This window comes from Melospiza melodia, chromosome 4, assembly GCF_035770615.1.
Source record: "Melospiza melodia melodia isolate bMelMel2 chromosome 4, bMelMel2.pri, whole genome shotgun sequence".
Classification (NCBI taxonomy): domain Eukaryota; kingdom Metazoa; phylum Chordata; class Aves; order Passeriformes; family Passerellidae; genus Melospiza; species Melospiza melodia.
The window spans coordinates 89466805-89487961 of record NC_086197.1 but is presented as its reverse complement, the minus strand read 5'-3'; the positions used below and the strand labels follow the sequence as shown (position 1 = coordinate 89487961).

The 21157-nt window shown below is 49.4% G+C and overlaps 1 protein-coding gene across 1 annotated transcript in view; it reads right to left on the bottom strand.

The window, feature by feature from the left end:
* LAMB1 (laminin subunit beta 1) overlaps window positions 1-21157 on the bottom strand; it is a 42955-nt gene that overhangs the window by 10196 nt on the left and 11602 nt on the right. Inside the window, exons 11-24 of the mRNA XM_063155482.1 lie at window positions 21011-21123; window positions 20103-20182; window positions 17476-17611; window positions 15287-15445; window positions 14432-14559; window positions 13861-13984; window positions 13121-13325; window positions 12818-12961; window positions 12490-12721; window positions 11827-11990; window positions 11156-11380; window positions 10207-10424; window positions 9177-9273; window positions 151-520 (exon numbers count right to left, since the gene is read on the bottom strand). Coding sequence (XP_063011552.1) covers window positions 151-520; window positions 9177-9273; window positions 10207-10424; window positions 11156-11380; window positions 11827-11990; window positions 12490-12721; window positions 12818-12961; window positions 13121-13325; window positions 13861-13984; window positions 14432-14559; window positions 15287-15445; window positions 17476-17611; window positions 20103-20182; window positions 21011-21123 — 2395 coding nt within the window. The remainder of the gene's footprint in view (window positions 1-150; window positions 521-9176; window positions 9274-10206; window positions 10425-11155; window positions 11381-11826; window positions 11991-12489; window positions 12722-12817; window positions 12962-13120; window positions 13326-13860; window positions 13985-14431; window positions 14560-15286; window positions 15446-17475; window positions 17612-20102; window positions 20183-21010; window positions 21124-21157) is intronic.

Below are 21157 nucleotides of genomic sequence, written 5' to 3'. Positions count from 1 at the left end.
CAAGGGGCTCCAGCAACCACAGCACCCTCACCCAGTCAGAGTGCCCTCAGCCCAGCATGGGGACATCAGTCACTCAAGTAAATCCCAGCTCACTGGAACTCCCACTTCTTCCCAAGACACACTGATCCAAGTAACTACAACTGTACTCACTCTGCTTCCTCGAAGAGATTCCCAATGTTCTTCAGGGGCTCAGCTGCTGGATTTTGAGCGATAATGGTTTTAATTTCAGTGAGCTTCTCCTCCAGTGTGTTGAGTGTCTGCTGGTATGGGCCAGTGACTCCAGTGACTTTGAGGGTATTAGCCCTGTCCAAGAACTGCTGGGTCCTATTAGCCAGCTCGCTGATGATCACATCCCAGAGGGCAAAGCACTGGTGGCAGGGCACGCAGTCAGGGAAGACACCTGAGTAGCCCCTGGAGCACTTGTCACAGTGCAGCCCTTCCACCCCCTCATTGCAGATGCACTGCCCTGTGGCACGGTCACACTGCGGGGTCTGGATGCCACGAGGGTTGCAGTCACATGCTGGGAGGAGAAAAAAGCACATGTGAGGGCCATGGATGTTGGCAGGGTGGGGGAAAAATCAGTTATTATAAAATGAATACAGATGTGGTCGTTGTCTCAATTATAAAAAGCTAATTATGGATGTATCACACATGTATATGGAGGAAGCAAGTGTGAGTGAGAAAAGGGAGAGAGATGGGGAAATAACTCTAGAGGAGATCAGGATTTGCACGTCTTAGAAATAGGAACAATAATGGAGCAAGGATGGACACCAATTGCAATGTTCAGATGTCAGCTGAATAGCAACTGAAAACAAAGATCCCAGTTTCTCTCCTGCAATGAAGAGTGAGTAGAGCAAGGCTCTCGGGACAGGAAAAGAAGTGGCAGGCAGGCCCATAGCAGAAGGTTTAAGAGCAAACCATGAGAGAAAAAGGAAAATTTAACTGGAACAGCCATTTACTGTCTCCTCCAGCAGAGGAGTAACAGTCAAGTGAGGAATCCTGCAAATCATAAACCAACCACCCTTTCCCTGCCCCTCCCACAAACAGCACACTAAAAGGAGATAACTGATTACACAGCACTTGGTTAAGCAGAGGAGCTCTGTTCCATAAGGTGCTGTGGGTGTTAAAAGTGGAATGGGTTTCCAAGAACAGGCCAAATCCATGGAGCAAAAGCTCTTGTGAGATCTTGCAGGCAGAGGTACAGGGACTGGCTCAGAACATGCTCCTGCCATGGATAGTGGGAAAACATTCACAATACACACTGAGGAGCCTGGCACTGGGCTGACATTTTGGGTATACAGAAAATCAGAAAAAAAATCTGGCAGTGAAAAGTAGAATAGAATAAAGAATGTGGTCATGGGCAGCCCTGTAGTGTTTGAGGTGTTAAGGACCAAGAGCCTGCATGCTGTTTGTCACCCTCAATGTCACCCTCAGTGGAAATGAGGACACTTAACAGATTTATAAATTTTTCAAAGTTATTTCACACTGAGCACCAACTTCAGAGTTAGTATTCACACCTTCATGAAATGCATTTTTTGGCACTAACCCATCACAGAGAGAAGTTACTTAACTGAGTGATGCACTGTCACTGCTGAAAGCACAGACACACTCTGTACACAATAATGCTATCAGGAGAAGCATTTCCATGCAGCAAGGCTGCCACTTGACCTCCTTAATTACACAGGAGGCAGCAGCAGCAGAGGACATCTCCAACATGCAAAGCTTTTGATAAAGAAATGGCAGCAAGCAACAAAAAGAGAGGCTTTGAAAATATGCACATCATCTACTTATCATCATGGCAGAGTGCACCCAAAACAGGTCAAGCACATGTTCCCTAAACAGGAAAAGGACTGGCATACCTGATAAAACCCCTCACTTACACATCCATTTACCAGGCATTCTCTAAGGAAGTTAAATGGCTCAAAACCCATAAATCAATTCACACACCCAAAGCAAATGCCCCCTTGAAAATAGGGCAAAACAAAGCTGTTTTCAAGACTGTACATTGTTTGCTTCAATGCCAGAGCACAGTGGTGGTCTTCAGTTCAAAAATTACACAAAGAGCCCCAGCAGAACAAATCGCTCCTCAACAAAACGACTTTCTTGTACAACGTGAATATGATAGGCAAGAGACAAAAATAACTTCTGCTGCCTGCACAATTGAGCAAAACGGTCTTTTGTTCTTTGAACTATACTCTGACACAAGAGATTGTTTTTACTTTACATTGAAAGTGCTTAAGTAGTCAACTCACCATGGAATATGTTCCCTGCAGGCAAACCGTTCAGTTCCTGTTTGAAGGTCAGTTAACCCTTCTGTCAACTAATAAGGCCCTTGGTATAATGATGAATTGTCCAAATTCCTCTGTATAGAAAGAGGCTAAATGGCATGTGGTTTTTCTCAAAGATCCTGAGGTCTGATCAAGTTACATGAATACTTGCTGCTGGCAAATCAGATCACTATATTTACTTGCAGATTTAAAAGGCTTAATGTGAAAAAACCCCCGTAACCCCATATTGGTAATTCTACTCCTGAATACCTGCATGTTCAGGAAAGCCAGATGACATGGCTTTAGTAGCATTTGCATGGTAAAGTGGATTCCAAACTCTCTGCAACAAGAAAGTACTAGGGAAGGAGAGAAAATAATTTAGGTACTAACATACTGTTTGCAAAGTGAAAACCCAAACTCCACAGCTGCCTGTCAGGGGATGATAAGAGCAGAGAAGTAATTTATTCTAAATGCAGAGGAACAGTTGGAAGAATACAGCCCTACAAAACTCCCAAACCGAGCTTTGCAGGACCATGAGAAATTGCACAAGGCAACTAGAAACATTACTGTGTCTTATTTCTCCATTTTAAGATTTTTTTATCAAGCCCACAAGCAGGCAATCCTGGCTCTGAATTACCTCAGTCCCCTCAATGAAATGTATACAGAATGGCTTTCAAAAGTGCTGGTTTCGTATTGCTCTTCCTCCTCTTCATCATCTTCCCAAGACATTAACCACATACAGGACTACACCAGATTTCACCCCTAACCATCTCTAACACCTCTAGCGATGAGTCCTGCTCCTTGTGCCCTGGACACCTCCACCAGGCATTTCACAGCCCAGCAAGGAGCACGTCCAAGCCACTGAAGAGGAACACCTCCCCTTTTTGCCATGGTGGGGATCAAACCCTCCACTCACTCCAGCTGGGGCCAGTTCTGAAGAGAAGGAAAGCAAGCCCAAGCCAAGGTCATGTAAAGCCTTCTCCCTAGTGAGTAGGGAGAACACTGCAGTCCACCAGGCAAATAGCTCAGTGCCAGCTTTCACCTCTGCCTCAGGCAGTGCCTGCCTGCCAAGAACCTGCTGGCTTCAGTCTCTTTGACTGAAGGGCATGACTTCATCCTAAAGGAACAAAAGCACAGTGACAGTGGCAGGATGTATGTGAAAGGAAAGGAGGCCCTCCGAGCTGGCACAGACTGGAGAACCCTGGCAAAGAGCTCATGGTAGAACAACTGAGTTACACATCTATCATTCAAGATGGTGGGTGCACATGCACCAGAAAATTCCTGTGACATTCTAGTATCACTGCCAATGAACCGGGATGTGAATACCAGAGATACCTGCTAGAAACAGAGCAAACACCAGTCAGAGTGATCCAGCACACCATGCTCAGTATCATGTTTGACCAAAGTACCCACCATCACTTCTAGCCACAGCAGAGTTCTCATTCCCCAAACACCTCCTTTGTTATGCCCAACTATTCCTATGGCCATGGTGGGATTCAGAAGCAGTCCTGTACCCAACAGGCTCACTCAAACACGACCTTCAAAATATTGCTTTGCTCAGGAGATTTTGGCTCCAACCAGCACACTCCTAAATCTGATGTAAGACCTGAGTAATACAACATATCCAGTATTAGCATATATCTAGTTAATCTGAACTTTTTCAAGAACAAGAAACACACAGGCACATCTAGGGATGCAGATGTGCCTGCAGATGTTTCAGATGTGGCTTAGTAGCTACCAACACCTTTATACTCTACTTATATGTGGTATAGGGAAAGACAAAGTCCTGTAAGCTACTTTTATATGGCTTCCCTATGCTTACATGACAAGAAACTGGAAAAGTAGTTCATTTTGCACTGCAAAATCTAACAGATGTTGAGTTTACTTCAAGATACTTGGATGCCTTGACCACTTTGAGTTGGAAATGCCTTTCAAGACAAATGGTTGATTAGTCTCCCTTCAAGCAGACAGATGGCCCAAAGCCAAGGTGAAGGGCTGAAAGTTAATGCAGACACGGCTGCTTGCACTGAAGATCAGTGTTAGACAGGCTTCAAATCTGTAAGCAGAGCAGGACATAGCAGTACCTCCCATGGAAAACACAGTGGAGGAAAAGAAGTCTTTTGAAATCATTGGCCCAAGATTTAAGGGCTTTCAAAGGAGCATTTACTAAATTAAACAATAGGTTTCTGTTTTGAAATGTCATTTTGGAACTAGGCGTATTATTTTCTTTAACTGAGTGTGTAACTCAATCAGTGATTCTTTTGTGGCATACTTCAACTTCAGGGAAACCATATTTTTGGAAAAGTTTAGGCCAAATTCTTCAGCCAGGATCTGCTGATTAGCAGATTTATGAGGATTGTAGCTGCATCTGTTTACAAATGCATGTGCATATATGTGCATGCACACACTGAATATCCGTGGGTAATTTTTGTATCACCTTCATCAGAGCATTTATTCTCCTTCTTTTTCCTGATCCTCAAGAGAGAAGTAACACTCAAACATGTATACCAAATGCATTCATGTAAAAACCTAAGAAGAGAAATCCAAAAGAAGCAAGTAACTAGCTTCAGAGGTTTGCTTTAAGCTCAAAAGGATCTGAGAATTGCTTTATCTTTTACCTACTTTGACAGCTCTGCTATCTTTTCCTCTGATTTTAAATATTTAGGACTCACTTCCATTTAAACTACTCTAATTCAATATGCAGTATATTTGCACATCACTTAATTTAAACTGAATGGGCTGTATGAAGACCAGTATCAGTGTCCAATTCAGGAACAAACAAGCGTTGTACATCATCCTACGCTGAATAGAAATCATTTTTCCAGAAATATTTTTTTTACTGCTTGAGACTGAGGGCGGCAAGCATCAAATGTTTAACTCCTCCAGAGAAAAAACACAAAGGTTTTGTTCAAACATGATTTCCTGGCACAATTTCCCAGTGGTAGTGAGGCACTGTGATAAGAAAACCATTCAACAGCTTTTAAGATTGAAAGTTTTGCAGAGCTAGCAAATTTCTTCTGAATAATCAGCTATTGATTCAAGTTACCCTGCAAGCATAGTGCTAACTCCTCAGCATTATGATTTTCAGTAAGAATATTAATGTAAGATCCCAGACTAAAATTACCGGAGTTGTGCTGCATCTTAACATGCTAGCACACCATGCCAAAAGGATAATTTTCTGGAAATAATCAATACACATTACAGTACTTTATGACCCTAGGTAATTTAAAATTATGAAACTCCAAGTGAAAATTATATTTTTTTTAGCACAGAATTTGTCTGACTTCCTTTAGGCACTTCTCACAGAAGGAAACAAGACATCTCTAAACACCAAAAACATCTCCTATAAAAGCAGCCTATGTGACTAGTTTAAGATCCAAGTGTTAAAATTTTAAGACTACAAAACTTATTCTTACATGGCAATAGGGCAATTTTTAGTGAACTGCTGTTCCTGCACCAACCATATAACAAAGACTAAAAACTGAAAAAAAACAACATTCTTGTCAATGTATGCAGTGTATATTTGACAAAAAACATGATTTTTTTTAATTGTAGTTCAACTAAATTCTGTGATTTTACAGTAAGTCTTGATACTCATGTCCAACACAGGACATGTTTCTTGTGAAGGGGCTATAGCAACACCACCTACTTCCAATCTCACACAGCACCTCCTACTAACTGCACTCTTGTCTGCTTGTTCAACTTATTACAACAGTAATGACAGTGAAATTGTCATCTCCTTCATTTTAGATGAAATATAAACTGGAAGTGTCTATTGTGCAAGGGCATTGTTTAAGCTGCATCTGCAGCCACTCCACATCTCAGGCTTCCCAGGAGCCTGCAGCCTTCTCCTGGAGATCTACTTTGTGGGTTGAAGCTGGTGCAGAAGTTGGCATGTTGAGTCCTGCACTCGAGTTGCCAGGCTTTGGAAAAGCTCCAGCAGAATGCCTGGGAGACCTGAATGTGATGAACCCTGTACTGCTATTATTTACTCCCTTAGGCAGGATTTTTATGCACACACACACGTTCACAGGCAGGCTCGTGCAGAGCTGCAGCCAGCTCAAGGCTGCAGCAATGGCAGAAGAGTTCTGCCAAGGGGCTGGCACTGCCTCCAGAGCAGGTGATGCTGACAGCACAGTTCCTGCCCACTGTAATCCTCCCAGGGACATGCACGAGGCCAAGACAGAAATGCTGGGCTCATTCCCATCCTCTATGCCTCTGCTGTGCTTGTTTCAGGCATTATGTTGAACTCAGGGAGAGAACATTGTGCTTTTTCGAAGCACAGGGAGTAAGCAGGCTCTGCAGACCCATCCACAGGCTCTCTGTGGTGTGTAATCCCCAGTGGACATCTGTGGGTGCTGAAGTGCAGCCAGTGCTGTGGGTGCACGATGCTGTCCAAGCACAGGCACCCACCTCAGCTGGCCCCAGCAGTGCCACTGTGAACTCTGTGGACACGCAGAGAGGAGACATCAGACGACATTTTCTCTCCACAGCAGGGGGCACAGACTGCAGCACCCACACCAGGTACAAAAACCTGCCTTCCCTGGCTTCTACTTCACCATGGCTGATCTAAACAAGGTTTCTAGAAGAGACATCACAGGTAGCAGCTGGCAATGGGGATGGCAAGGAACAGTGCCCTACAGCCTGGTATCCCCTGGAGTGTACTGGGACCCTGGGCCCCATCCACAACTCACTGCTACTGCAAGTGCCTGAGAACCCATGGAGAGCTGCAGCCCCAGCCTGTCCTAAATGGGCCATTTTGCACATCTCCACACAGCTTTGTCCAGAGCTTATTTGCAGGCACTTGGGATTTTTTAGCATTGTAAAGCTTGTCAAAGCAACATGAGCAGTATGGTCCCCGTTTCTCATCAGGAGCTTGTGTTTCTTGATGCCAGCAACCTAAAGACCTTTCATGAAGAGATCACATATCACTGTCCTTGGAGTAATTGATTCACCCTGTGGTTTCCAACCTTGAGCAGAACCCACTTGCCCTAGAGTGGAGGATCCCACACTGGACTCCTTGGGAGCAATATCCACATCTCTGCACCAGCTTGGTGAAAACTGTGTCCACACTCACAAGGTTCAGAATTTTTGCTCTTCCCCATCCAGATTTGTTCCTATTTTGATCCTGAATGCAGCACAAAGTGTGGCCATACTGGCTGCTTGGGCCAGCAAGAACACGCCAGGTGGCAAACGCCATGGCAGGAGTCCACATGTTCCCTGCAACTGGAGCAGACATCTTTGTGACAAAGCCTTGTCTCAGTTCCAGCTTCACTGGCTGCAGGCCAGATCTCTGCTGTTTTCCAGGGACACTGCTCAGCAGCTCCTTAAATGGCACAGTTTTCTGCTTGCAACCCGCTTATCCCAGAGAGCTGCTACCTGCCCACGCAGCAGCTGCAGCTCTGCCAGCCTGAACATCACCTCTCACTCCCCGGGGCTAAAGGAGGGCTGAGAAGTCAATTGTCTTCTTGCCAAGGAGAGACAGGCAGGAGGCACTGACCCCAGCACACCAGGAGAGCCTGCAGCACCACCCGGCTGGATGTGTTCCACGAGCCAGCACATGCCTGGAGCCTGTCCAGAGCATCACACTGCAGGCTGCCACTGCTCAGCCCTGGGCAGCAGCTCTCCCCACCTGCCACAGGAACCTCCTGCTGGATGTAATCATGAAGGAAAATCTGCCTTTCCACCTGAGGGAGTCTCCTCTGTCACTAGGGCACAGAAGGAATGGTGGACTGGAAGGGGAGTGTAGATCTCACATGGTAAAAACAGGCTCTGAAGAATATATTGTCTCTTTGCTTCAGAAAAATTAAAGCAGGTTTTCACATGTTCAAAAGACAGCAGAAACTCCACGAGAGCTCAGAAATGATGCTATGCTGCAAAACCCTGCCGATAAGGTATGCAGATGGACTCCATCAATAAACCCTGATGGAGACAACTGATAGCAAAAGACAATCCCTGCCCTGCAGCCAGCAGGGTCAGCACACCCCTTCCCATGTCAGAACACACACAGCCTCTGAAAGGCAGCCTTTCCCAAGAAACCCAATATGTACTCAGGAACTGGGGCAACTCCCCAGTCCTTTCATCTGCTGCAAACCAAGTAGCTGTGACCTGCCTATCTATCAAGATAATGGGCTCTAAGCTATCTCTATTGTAAGGGATTTATTAAAGACCACAGCAAGCACATTCCTCCCTGCAGGAAAAAATACCTTAAATCTATTGCAAATCCTCCTGGCAAGGGCTCCTATTTGAACAGATCAGAGATACAAGTTTGTTCTGGTCTGGACAATGTTTGAAGTTTCTTTTCCAGCTAATGAACAGACTTGTTTATAATGAAAGGACAGAGGCCATCCAGTTTTCTAAACAACCTACTTCACGGTGCTCTGTTTTGCAGCATGTAGTTATGGCTAACCCACTGCATGGTCTCTGCTTTCTCCTTTATTTTTATCTGAAATATAAGGAAAGTCTCCTACTAAATAAAAAAATCTCTACTCTCTGTATGAAGGCACAAGAGACAGGGGTCTTCAGCTACGTACAATCGAAAGGCAAAGGAAACTGGTTTCCAGAACAATTCTCAAACTCAAATGCTTGTGATATGTTTTCTTATCATGCTGGCCTACCTGAGAGATTGCAATCTTACCCTTAAGGAAGAGTTGCTTCTAAACAGAGAGGTTTGTTTCTAAATAAAGGTCAGACAAGAAAAACACAGACAAGCACTGGCCTGGCCTCCTGCCACATGTCTCATCCTGCAAGGCACCAAAATCCCAGCGCAGACTCCACCATGCTTTGTCCCTCTTTTCCAAGGCTCGAGAGGGCTGGTCCCAGCAGGGGTGTCCCAGTGAACCGGGCTGTGATGGTGTGCTCAGCCACACAGACATTTCCAAAAGGAGCAGGCACCAGGGTTGGACTCACCTAAGCACTCCACACTTGGGTCACCCCAGAAGAGCTCCTGGCACTCCCGGCAGGTCCGGCCTCCGAAACCCGGCATGCAGTGGCACTGCCCTGTGAACTGTCAAAGGCAAAAAGCAAACCCATCAGTGAGCCCTCAGCAGCTCACCCTGCCCCGAGCAGGGGCTGAGCCTCGGGCACAGGGCCCAGCCTCGGGCACAGGGCCGTGCCTCGGGCACAGGGCTGAGCCTCGGGCACAGGGCCCAGCCTCGGGCACAGGGCCGCGCCTCGGGCACAGGGCCCAGCCTCGGGCACAGGGCCGTGCCTCGGGCACAGGGCCGCGCCTCGGGCACAGGGCTGAGCCTCGGGCACAGGGCCCAGCCGCGGGCACAGGGCCGCGCCTCGGGCACAGAGCCCAGCCTCGGGCACAGGGCCGCGCCTCGGGCACAGGGCCCAGCCGCGGGCACAGGGCCGCGCCTCGGGCACAGGGCCCAGCCGCGGGCACAGGGCCCAGCCTTGGGCACAGGGCCCAGCCTCGGGCACAGGGCCCAGCCTCGGGCACAGGGCCGCGCCTCGGGCACAGGGCCCAGCCGCGGGCACAGGGCCGCGCCTCGGGCACAGGGCCCAGCCGCGGGCACAGGGCCCAGCCTTGGGCACAGGGCCCAGCCTCGGGCACAGGGCAGAGCCTCGGGCACAGGGCCCAGCCTCGGGCACAGGGCCCAGCCTCGGGCACAGGGCCCAGCCTCGGGCACAGGGCAGAGCCTCGGGCACAGGGCAGAGCCTCGGGCACAGGGCCGCGCCTCGGGCACAGGGCCCAGCCTCGGGCACAGGGCCCAGCCTCGGGCACAGGGCCCAGCCTTGGGCACAGGGCCCAGCCTCGGGCACAGGGCCCAGCCTCGGGCACAGGGCCCAGCCTCGGGCACAGGGCAGAGCCTCGGGCACAGGGCCGAGCCTCGGGCACAGGGCCCAGCCTCGGGCACAGGGCCGCGCCTCGGGCACAGGGCCGCGCCTCGGGCACAGGGCCCAGCCTCGGGCACAGGCCGTGCTGCCTCACCTCGTTGCAGGCAGGCCCGAGGGAGCGCGCGGGGTCGCAGTCGCAGTGCTCGCAGCCGGTGCCACTGGCCAGGCGCCACGTGTGGGGGGCACAGCGGTCACACGTCTGCCCCACCACGTTGGGGAGGCACCGGCACTGCCCCGTGGCCGCCGCGCAGCGACAGCTCTCCGAGTCCTCGCAGTCCTCCCGCACCGTGCCCAGGTAGTTGCAGACGCACTCTGTGAGGGAAAGAGCACGGCGCCTCCATGTCAACCTGCCCCTCGCTACCAGACTGCCCTGACTCCACAACTAGTTCATTCTCTGAGTCCACAGAAGTGAGGGCAGATGCTGGCATGTCCCAATGCCAGTGGCCAGGCCTGGCTGACCCAACACTGAATGACATCCAGCACTGCTCAAGAGCCCTCCTCATGCCCCAGCCCTCCTCATTCAACCAGCCCAACCCTCCCTGCTCTCCTCCATTCCTCCCTCTGTAAAACCAAAGCCTAGGTCTGCCCAGCTCTCCTCAGTCAGCTATGGTGGCAGATCTGCTTGAAGTGGTCAACTGGCCAACAGTGAGCTCACCTGCTCAGTGACCCGCCTGTCCTGGTGGGCTGTGCCTGATACCACAGGAGAGGGGGATCTGCCTCCCCACCACCCATTTCAGCTTCCTGTCACAGCCTTCATTCCCACTGTCAAACCACAAACTCTCTCCCCACAACCTTATCTCTGTAGAAGATATAAACAGAGACCAGTATCAAGAGGGTAAGAAGTCTCCCTCCTGCAAAATCCTCCTTCCTTTCAGCAAATGTAAATGCTGTCTCAGAACTCCCTCTCAACCGTAGAGAGCCAGGAGCCCCATCCAGCTGCAAGTAATAAAGATTTCCCTCCACACCAAATGCTGCCAGGTAAAAAGCATTTAGTGCCCACTGGTTCCCCTGAGACAGCTGGTGCAGCCGTGTCTCGCACTCACTTCTGCAGTCCTGCTGCAGGGCGCTCCCGTAGTAGCCCTCTCTGCAGAGGTGGCAGTTCTCCCCCTCAGTGTGATAGAGGCACTTCATGCACGCCCCGCTCCTCTTGTCGCAGGCCTCGGGGTCAGTGGTGTCGATGTTGTTGTTGCACTGGCACGGCTGGCAGGCGCCACCGACCTCATCGGGGCTCCCAAAGAAGCCAGACGCGCATTCATCACAGCGACTGCCTGTTTGAACAAACAGGCACAGTGGGAACGGCCATCACGGCTCCCTGGCACAGCCCCGTCACCAGCAAGGCAATAAAGACCATTTCTGGGGGGGCATTAACTGGATCATGTTTAAATAAACAGAGACAGCATAGTGAGACCATAGTAATAGGGTGCAGAGCATGGATGGTACCACCCAGGGCACCAAGGCATGCTGCTCATCTCCTTGGTTCCTGTGTTGTCCTGTCAACCCTTTGCTCAGCACCAGTCATCCCTCACTGCTGCAGATGAGGTTCATGGCCATGCTGGCACCACCCACACAAAACACTCTGCCCTGGCACCCTCAAAGTGAGGCAGCCCCCTGCAACAACCCACTGGTGCTGTGGTCACATCTAACCCACATGAACACATCCTCTCCCTGAGAGGTTCAACCCAACCAGCCACCCCTCCACAATCCCCCCAAGTACCTATGTATCCCACGCTACAGACACACACGACTTGCAGTGTGACTGGATCCTGGTAACAGCCACTGGCAAACTGGCGTCCGCTCTCGGGGCCATCAGGGCAAGGGCAGGGCCGGCAGTGGTCACCTGATCCCAGGATGGGGTCTCCATAGTAGCCAGTCTGGCACCTGCACAACAGAGTACACAGCATGCAGGGACTGCAGGCAAACACGCTGTAATTAAGCTGTAAATAAGCTCAGATTTTATACCACTGTGAAGAAGCAAGGGGCAGAAACATCCTTATGGCTCACACTCCTAACATCTGTGTTGACAGACACAAATTTGCCTGGTTTACACCAGCATAGGAGCTGCACACCGAAGGCTGGGCATCAGCCCTGCCACCGCAACGCCTGTCAGAAGGCTTGTAATGACTCGCTAAAGGCCTGGGTTCCTGCAGCGTGCTCTTGGGCACTTATGCAGACACAAGGCTGTGGGCAGGAAAGAGGGGATCCCCACTCCCATCAATCCTCAGGACCACAAGTGCTTCTCTGACTCCCTCGGCACAGGGACTTTTGCTGTGGCTTAACACCTGTGTGAGCACCAGCACCAGAGAGGAACAGCAGAGCTGCTGTGCCCACGCTGCTGTGGGGGAGGAGAGGGGCCAGGGCAAGGGCACAGGTGCCGCACCTCTCACAGTTGTGTCCGGCTGTGTGGTCTCGGCAGCTGAGGCACTCCCCGGTGTAGGGGTTGCAGTCGTCAGCGTGGCCATTGCAGTGGCAGGGCTGGCAGCTGGGGAAGCCCCAGAAGCTGGGCAGGCAGCGGTCGCACTGCCGCCCATACACCCCGGGGAAGCAGTGGCACTGGCCCGTCTCCACGTCGCAGAAGGCGTTGTAAGAGCCTCGGGCGTGGCACTCACACGCTGCAAAGAGAGAGGGAGAGGGGCTGAGTTCCCATGACAAGCCATAAGCTCAGGGCCCCAGCCACAGCACAGCGCAGAGCCAAGAGTTTAACATACGTCGGCATCCGCTCGGCCCGAACCCGAAGGTGCCGGGGGCACATCTGTCACACTGCCTTCCAACAACGTTGGGACGACACTGGCACTGTCCTCCATTGGGGTCACACACCGAACTCAGGGAGCCCTGCGGGTCACACTGGCATGCTGAGCAGAGAAAAATATTGCAGAAAGTGAGCACTGTGGCACAGGACATGAATGCCCTGCCTCATCCCATGTACACGCCTTCCCCATACAAACTGCTCTGCCCGCAAGCACCATCCAGCCCCCAGGCATGGTTTGCCCTACGAGTAGATGGTTACGTACATAAGGCAGTCTCATGCAGTAGTGCAGAAATGCTGAATATTATGTTCTTGCAGACATCTGTCATGGGAGTTTTCACAACACTCCTGCTGTTTTCCAAACACCGGTATCTCTGGAAAGTTTCCCAAGCGCTGTTCGTGACCACGTCTTCGCCCGAGCCTCCCACTGTGAATATGTCCAGCGATTTGCAGTATGGCATGAGAACAAGCTACAAAACAATTTTAGAATGACAAAGTGTCACTATTTATAAATAGCCTCCACCAAAATTGTGAAAATTCATTATTATCCCAGCTTCTAGCCTTTTTTTTGCTGAAAAGCAAACAGCCAGATGGATTTTGAAACATAAATGACAATATTTCTCTAGTTTTGATGGAACACTTGTAGTACCTGACAAATTCTTACCAAATCTACCAAATTCTATCCATTCTAGAGAAGAAGATTGACACTGATATTGATTTTCATTACCTACATGACACACATTAACTTCCCCAAAGAAACTATAGGTCTGTGGACTAGCTGCAGTCCTGCAAAATACCTCAAAAGCCTCTTAGCAGAAAAACAGCTCACATACTTGGAGGAACTTTTGAAGAAACCTATGCTGCATTACATTGTTCAGCTGAAATCTGACTTCAGCTGCAAGGAACAACGCTGCAAAATACCACTTTGAATTTACACAGATATATACCAGGGGAAATGCAAACTTCCAGGCTTTTAAGAGCATCCCTAAAATGAATTCTGCTCACAGAGTCAATGAGTGTGTAGGGGTTCTCAGTCTCCGTGTCCACCGAGGAGTACTGGGACAGCTCCAGGCGGATGGTGTAGTTCAGCCCCTTCTCGAAGCACACGGGCCGCGGGAGAACAACGTATCTGAAGGAGGAACAGGAAACAGTCCTTACTTCAAAGGCACCATAAAGCATTTAAGGTGCCCCTATAGAACAATCAAGATAACAGAAAGCAGCCAAGACCCAGCAGAACAAAAGCTGCGACGTGAGAGAGGCGGTTTGCAGGCTCGTGGAAGCCAGAACCGGAAAAGGTTATCAGCAAGGTAAAAAGTCAAACCAGTGTTCACTCACAGGCTGTGCAAACACCTCCCCCTCCCTCCACTCAGTGAACAAACCCTATCAGAATATGAGAATAAACTTAAAAGCTTTGAATCTACAGACACACTACTAAATGTGGTTTTTATAACCTACTGGAAATTAATTTTCTCCTATTTTCACAGAGGTTACAGCAAACTGAAAATGTTACATTATTGTAGTTCAATTTTAATCTGTTTTATTTTTCCTCTCCTTTAGCCCATCCAGTTATACCGACCTGGATCCAGGTGACAGTGAGACCACTTGATTATCATCATCAGGAACTGTGTTGCCACACCGACTGCCTGTGGGAATCTTGCCTGGGCGTGTGACACTGATCACAGCTTTTTCCCACTGATCAGGCAGCTGGGGAAAAAAAAGGCTTATCAGTATCAAGTAATAATCATAAACTCCTGGAAGCATCCAGAGCTCAGGCCAGGAAAAGCGTGAGCACAGACAGGGTGGTCGCAGTGCTTCAGGGAGGATGGGGCTGCAGCTGCAGCATCAATGGGGCATCTACCAGCTGCAGGTGTGGGCTGAGAGCAAGGAGCAGGGGTCCAGCAGGCCCATCTGCATCATGGCATCACCAGGGGCTTTGGTGACTCCTCTCCCCTCACCTCTGGGTCCTGTATCTGAGTATTCACTGCAGTTAGTTGCTGCCAACAGGCAAGGAGATGGAGGGATTTTTCTCTTTCCCTTCCCTCTGCAAATTATCAAAGCCAACTGCTTGCAAACTCTCAGCTGCAGGCATTCAACATCCAAGATGGGCAATCTGCTTCTTAAGGTGCACAATGCCCATCTGATCTGGCCAATAACAAATTTATAGTTTAATCTGCCCTGATGGGACTTGTCACTTTTTAATTTGCTCATTAAACAGGTGCTGAAACAATGCAATAGTGAAACAAACTCTAAAGCAAATAGTACTAGAAATAGTCAACATCATTTTGGATTTTCACACATCTCAGACATTTAACTGAGCACCTGTCCTGTCTTTGGGCCCTGATGACTCCTTAAAGAGCCAGCTCATGTCAGTTGTGCACCAGGCCAGCCAGCACCTGCTGGGAGGCAGCAGTGCCCATACTTACAGACCCACCTGCGGCTCGTAGCGGATCACAACATCATACTCCATGGAGTAGGGGATGTTGTCAATGTAGAATTCCAGGTGTCCCCCCTCAGGGACTCTCACAAATCCTATGCCTGTCCATGACGGCGTGCGGTCTGGCGCGTACTGGCGCTCTATTATGTTCACTCCCTACAAAACAGGGAACAGATATTTCAGTACTGATCCATTAAATCTGCAAGTCCCATGGGAGTCCATGAAGTGTGGGGTTCTGCTGATGGATGACTTCTGCATTGCAGCATCCACTGCTGGCATCCCACACAACACAAATTCTCTTTTAAATCCATACACGTGCACACCAGTGCCCTTTCACTTAACAACATTACAAATGCAAGAGAGATAAAGCAAAACAAGACTGCACAACTCTTCATTTATTTCTCTGCTATGGTGCAGAATGAAATTTAAAAACTTGCTATGAGTAACTAATTCACCATACAGATTTCCACACTGCACTTGTAGCAGTAGGATTTACTGCACTGGCACATCACTGTTCCATTAACCATCCAAGCCTGAGTGCTAATTGCTCCCTGACTACACCAGGCTGATTCAAACCAAACCACTGCTCAAAATTACATTGGAAAAGCAGATTGTGGCTTTAATGAGCAGGGTGTCACTAAAGAACAGAGATCCTAATCATTGATAGATATTTCCTAGCCAAATCAACACATGGTCACCCTTTTCAGTCGGAGGTGTCAGGTGGTTTACCTGTTTTTTATATAAAGCAAAGAAGAGGAAAAAGGTAACAGAAAATAGAAACATGATGCTCAAATTTCCTGTTTCAAATGTATCTCTCCATAGAACAACATCCTGTGCATTCCTAAGGAAGCTGCTTCAGTAGAAAGGGATAAAAAGCAAGGAAATGTCTACATACATACGTGTCACTTCAGGATGTCCCCTCATGTATTCTCACACTCTTTGAACAGAGCCTGGCTGTAAGTTATCAGCCTTTGGCTTTGCACAAAGATCAGAGCTCCCCAGAAAGGATGGCAGGCAGGATGTGAGCAAGGGCATGCAGCTGCAGGAGCACAGGGGCTTGGCACTGCCTGTCAATCCCTGCAACTCTGTGCCACTGCATTTTGTCTTGTGTTGGGCCCCTGCCTGGGAATTCAGAGTTTTATTCTATCATCAGATTTGTGAGAAAGCTTTTCAATACTGATGTTTTTAAAAATTGTTTGTTCTCAAGGTTTCAAAAGGCAAACCAGCAGCACATCCCCTTGCTCTGTTTGGCAGGGTGGATTTTTTGTGCTGGGCTTCTCCATCCCTGAGCCTTGGAAGGGCCTCAGGTACAACCTCTCCAGTTGGGCAGACACAAATACACCAAAAACCCTGTGCCAGCTTATGTGCCCTCTGCTGTGGTACAATTTCTGCTCTGTGCTTTCTGCAGTTATATGAGAGCAAAAACTCCTCTGCCTTGGCTGAAACTGCAAAGTGGCTGCACTTCACTCAAAATAAATAAATTAGGGCACCAAATGCCCTGACTGCAGGCAGGCAAGGATCTGTTGCTTTAGAGAAACCATTATTTCCATCTTCCTCTCTCCTTGCTGGAGGCAAAAGTGATTGATATAATCACCTAGCTGCTGTTAATGAATTGAAAGCAAGGCTGTGTGATGGGCAACAGAAAGAGCCAGAGACCCTATTGTACCATGCCAGCAGGCAGAACAAGCTAGAGGCAACCTCACTTTCGTAAATAGTTTTTTGGACAATCAATATGGTTTTAGTCATTAATAAAATATATGTTACTGATGTACAGAAACTATAAAAACTGTGGCAATGTGCTTAAATGTGTGCTTTGTTCACTCCCAGTGAAGTGGCATCAAGGAGAAGAGCCAGTGTCTGTGTCCCACCTCTTCTGAGATAAGAGGAGAAGTAGATGTGGTGGGGTACAGAGAGGGATGGTGACAGAAAACTAACTGTACAGTCATGATCAAAAAAAACAGGTTTAAGAAAAATTACAATTCCTCCCCCCTCAATTACTCCACTATTTATTGATACTAAGATTGAAAAGCTACAGGTTAGTGGTTTTCTGACACATTTCAGTTTTGTGTTTTCCACATTTTAATTGCAAAACAAGTAGAGTGTAAAAGATACTTCCAAGAGCCAGCTGGTGAAACAACTTTCCCACAGCTCTCCAGACACTCCAGCCCACTGAAACTGCTACTCACAGGGCCCAAGTTGGCTTCCTCTGCCTCGTAGATGTAATGATCCAGTGAAATGAAGTAATAGCCAGGCTCCACCTGGTTGCACTGACGTCCGAACATGTGGGGCCGGCATTCGCATTGCCCAGATTCACTTGAGCAGCTAGAACGGAAGAGCAGTGAATTTACAACAGATCTGGGCTCTGCTGAGACAGCAGTGGAGCTGTGACATTTTAAATGACACAGGAGGAGAAGCACTTCTGGACACAGCACACAGGAGAGGCTCTTGGGCTCTGCAGCTGGGCCACCTGCACTACAAACACGGCAGCACAGTCACAGGTACAGACCTGGCTCTACCCAACTATCACTCTCCAAAACAACATCCAGGCTCAGGCTGGAAGCAAGCACGGACCAGGAAAATTTCCAGTAGGCAGTTTGCAAGTAGCTTCTTCTGTTTAGATGGCAAGAGGATTTCATGCTATGGATGCAGTGATTCCCTAGGACACGGGAGTTCTGGGAGCTTTACTTGCCACCAGACCCAGCCAACAGGCACATCTGCCCTGAGGCCAAGGGCAGGCTTTGTCTCCCAGCTTGCAAGCCACACAGGCAGTGCATCTGTTTGTAGAGTCTCAGGCATGACCCTACATGCCCCAGAATGCTGAGCTGCTCTCACTTGCTGCAAAGCATCCAGACAGGTCATCATCAGCAGCTACACAGGGAGCAAAGCCATCTCTGGCTGCTCTAGAGCAGGACAGACACAACCAGTGACATGGGGCAGTCAGGGCCTTCACCAGAAGGTCTGTCCAGAGTGACACACAGATTTCCCCTTCTTTCACAATGAGACGTTTTCTTTACTCCATACAGCTCTATCCCCAAACTGCCTTTGGCTGTTTTATTGTCCCCAGAGAGTCTGTCCTGCATCATAAAGAACGCTTGATCACATTGCAATTTTGCACAAACTCAATCACACTTCTTAAAAGGAAGGTTTTTTGGTCCACCAAAATACACCTCCTTCTTTAAATTTGAGTGGGATTTAGAAACATTTTCTAAAGGTAAATGCCTCTGGTTTCCATGAACAATCTCCAGACTCCTCAAGCCACCAGACAAAGAGCAATTTTTAACTGAAACTTTTTTCAAAATTGCAGAGATTCTCTAAAATGTTCACTTTGAGATGCCAGAAGTGCCTTAGCTGGTCCCAGAAGAGGAGGTGGGAAGCTTCCCCTCTGGGGAGGCAACAACTCCACCACCTGGTGGTGGGTTACACCACAGGGATGAATTTTGGGCAAGGCACAGCATCCCACACCCTGAGAGGGAGCCAGGAAGCAGTAATTCAGCAGCTGAGGAGAGGAGCCCTGAGGAGAGCACAGCTCCCCCTTCCCGGTGACGTGAGAGAGCGAAGGCAGGAGCCAGAGCTGGGCTCTGCAGTGCTCCTGCAGCTGGAGGGGAGCACAGCTGCTGCCTGCCCCTGCCAGGATGCTGCACCTCCCCTCCCCACATGGTTTTGCAATCTCCAGTGCATGGGAAACAGGCTGGGCCACGGCTGGGCTGTTACCCCAAAGCCCTGGGAGCAGCTGTGCTGGGGGAGCTGCTCTGGGCTGTGTGGTGTAACCCATCTGTGCGCAGGCAGCGAGCACGGGGGAGTAAATAATCCCTAAGATCCACACTGCTGTCTGCCAAGGGCTAATGATTCACCGGGGAGCAGACAGGAGAGACGGCCCCTGGGACATTCCCACGGCAATCCCTGATGCAGAGGGGTGTCTGTAGGCTGTGATGACCTATGGGACACACACCAAGATGATCCCACACTCCCCCAGTGTGGTCCCATGGGCTTCAGTGGGAAAGAGCTCTCTGACCCCCTTGGGAAACTTCTGTGGCTTTAGACAAAAGCATAACATTTCAAAAGGTTTATGGAAGGAAGGGAGAGGGAAAAAAAAAAAAGGCAAAAGAACATGCTGCTGTTAAAAAGCCAGGGGTTGGACACACACCTAGCACACAGAGAACTGCTCTGGTCAGAGGAGCAGGCGGGCTACCCAGCACCCCACTGACAGGGCATCTAAGCTACGACTTTCCATGCTGATACTGATGGATGCACATTCAAAACTTAGTTTTCTCTAAAAAATGTACATCTCCCCAGTGGGCACTTCCAGGTCCACATCCTACTCCATGCAGCACCACTGAGACAACAGAGCAGTACTGTGCAGCTAGTGTGCTTCCCTTAGCACCAGTGGGCAGACAGATTGGCCAAAGGGTGATTTGGGAGCAAAGCAAGACCAGCATGTCCATGTCACTGTCCATGTCATGCCCGAGTCCTGCTTTCATCTTGTAAGAGCAAAGCTTTGACATGGACCATACCCTAGGTTACAGCCAAGGCAGAGCTTAACCCACACCTGGTTCCTACCCTGGCTGACAAAGGCAGAGCTACACCAAGAACAGTTTTACATGTTCACTTGCACCAGTGGCACCAACGAATGTTGTTACACACAGAAAAGACATGGATGCCCCTGCCACCTTTGCTGCAATCAAGATCTACCACCTCCTGAAGCAGAAAGATGGGTGCCAAACATCCTCCCCCAGAGCACACTGAGCCCTGGATGCTGTGGTTACAAAAACATGAGGCTGGGTGATCACAGGAGAGGAACTGTGCAGGGACTCACTTGTTGTTCAGCGCTCCACCCTGGTCGCAGTCGCACGGCCGGCACCCGTCCATGTCATTGCTCAGGCCCCAGTGCTCGGGCTGCAGGAGCAAACATCACCAGCACTGTCACCTGGGCCTCACTTAGTTCCATCTCACCCAAAGGAACACTTCTAAACACTCAGCCCAAGCTGTCCCAGACTGCCCCACCACCCATGGATCCTGCTCCCCTGGCTGTGGTTCTACCCCTCTAAGCACCAACAGCACTTCCCTACCTGCTCTCCTCCCACCCTGCTGACTATTTCAAGGGCAAGAGAGCCACACATGGGGCAGTGGGTATTTGTGTAGGGCACTGCCCTTGCAGGGCTGCTACTGTGCAACTTGCTTGCTGGATAGACAGACAGACAGACTTGTTTGGTTTTTCCATGCAGTTCACTGCTAGATAAGAGTTTCTCAGTGTTTGTACAAACACATTCAGTTATCTGACAGCATGTTTCTGTAACACTCCAGCATGCACAAACACTACATGGAAATGTAGGTGTGTGAAATAATCCCTGCCTAAAATAATGGCCTGTTTAGAAAGGAATTTTTTTGGTAACACTGTTTCCCTGACTGCTTTGTCTTTCATCCCAGCAAGGACTTCAGCAGAACTGCCCTAGATCCTTCATTTTCAGAGCAACCACAGGTATCCTAATGTCTCACCCCTTATGGTCCCAGGAATTAGACTGGATGCTCCTGTCTGCCATGACATGCATGCCAGCTCCCCAAAACACAGCACACTTCACGGCTCCTGACATCTCAAGGTGCCCTCTACACCCTGAATGCCAGCAGGCAGTCAGAGACAGTGGCCAGCACCTTGCTCCATGCTTCCCACACTCCAGCCCCCCTCACACCAGTGTCTCCCAATTGATTTTACAGTGAACTACTTGCCAGACATTGATTGCACTGCTTTCCTGTCACCAGACGCTTACAATAGCAGTTTCCTGTCTCCGGATCACAAGGATTGCCCCCGGGGTGGGTACCCAGAGGATTACAGGCACAAGCTACATGGAAATACAAACGGGCAGGTCAAAAGCA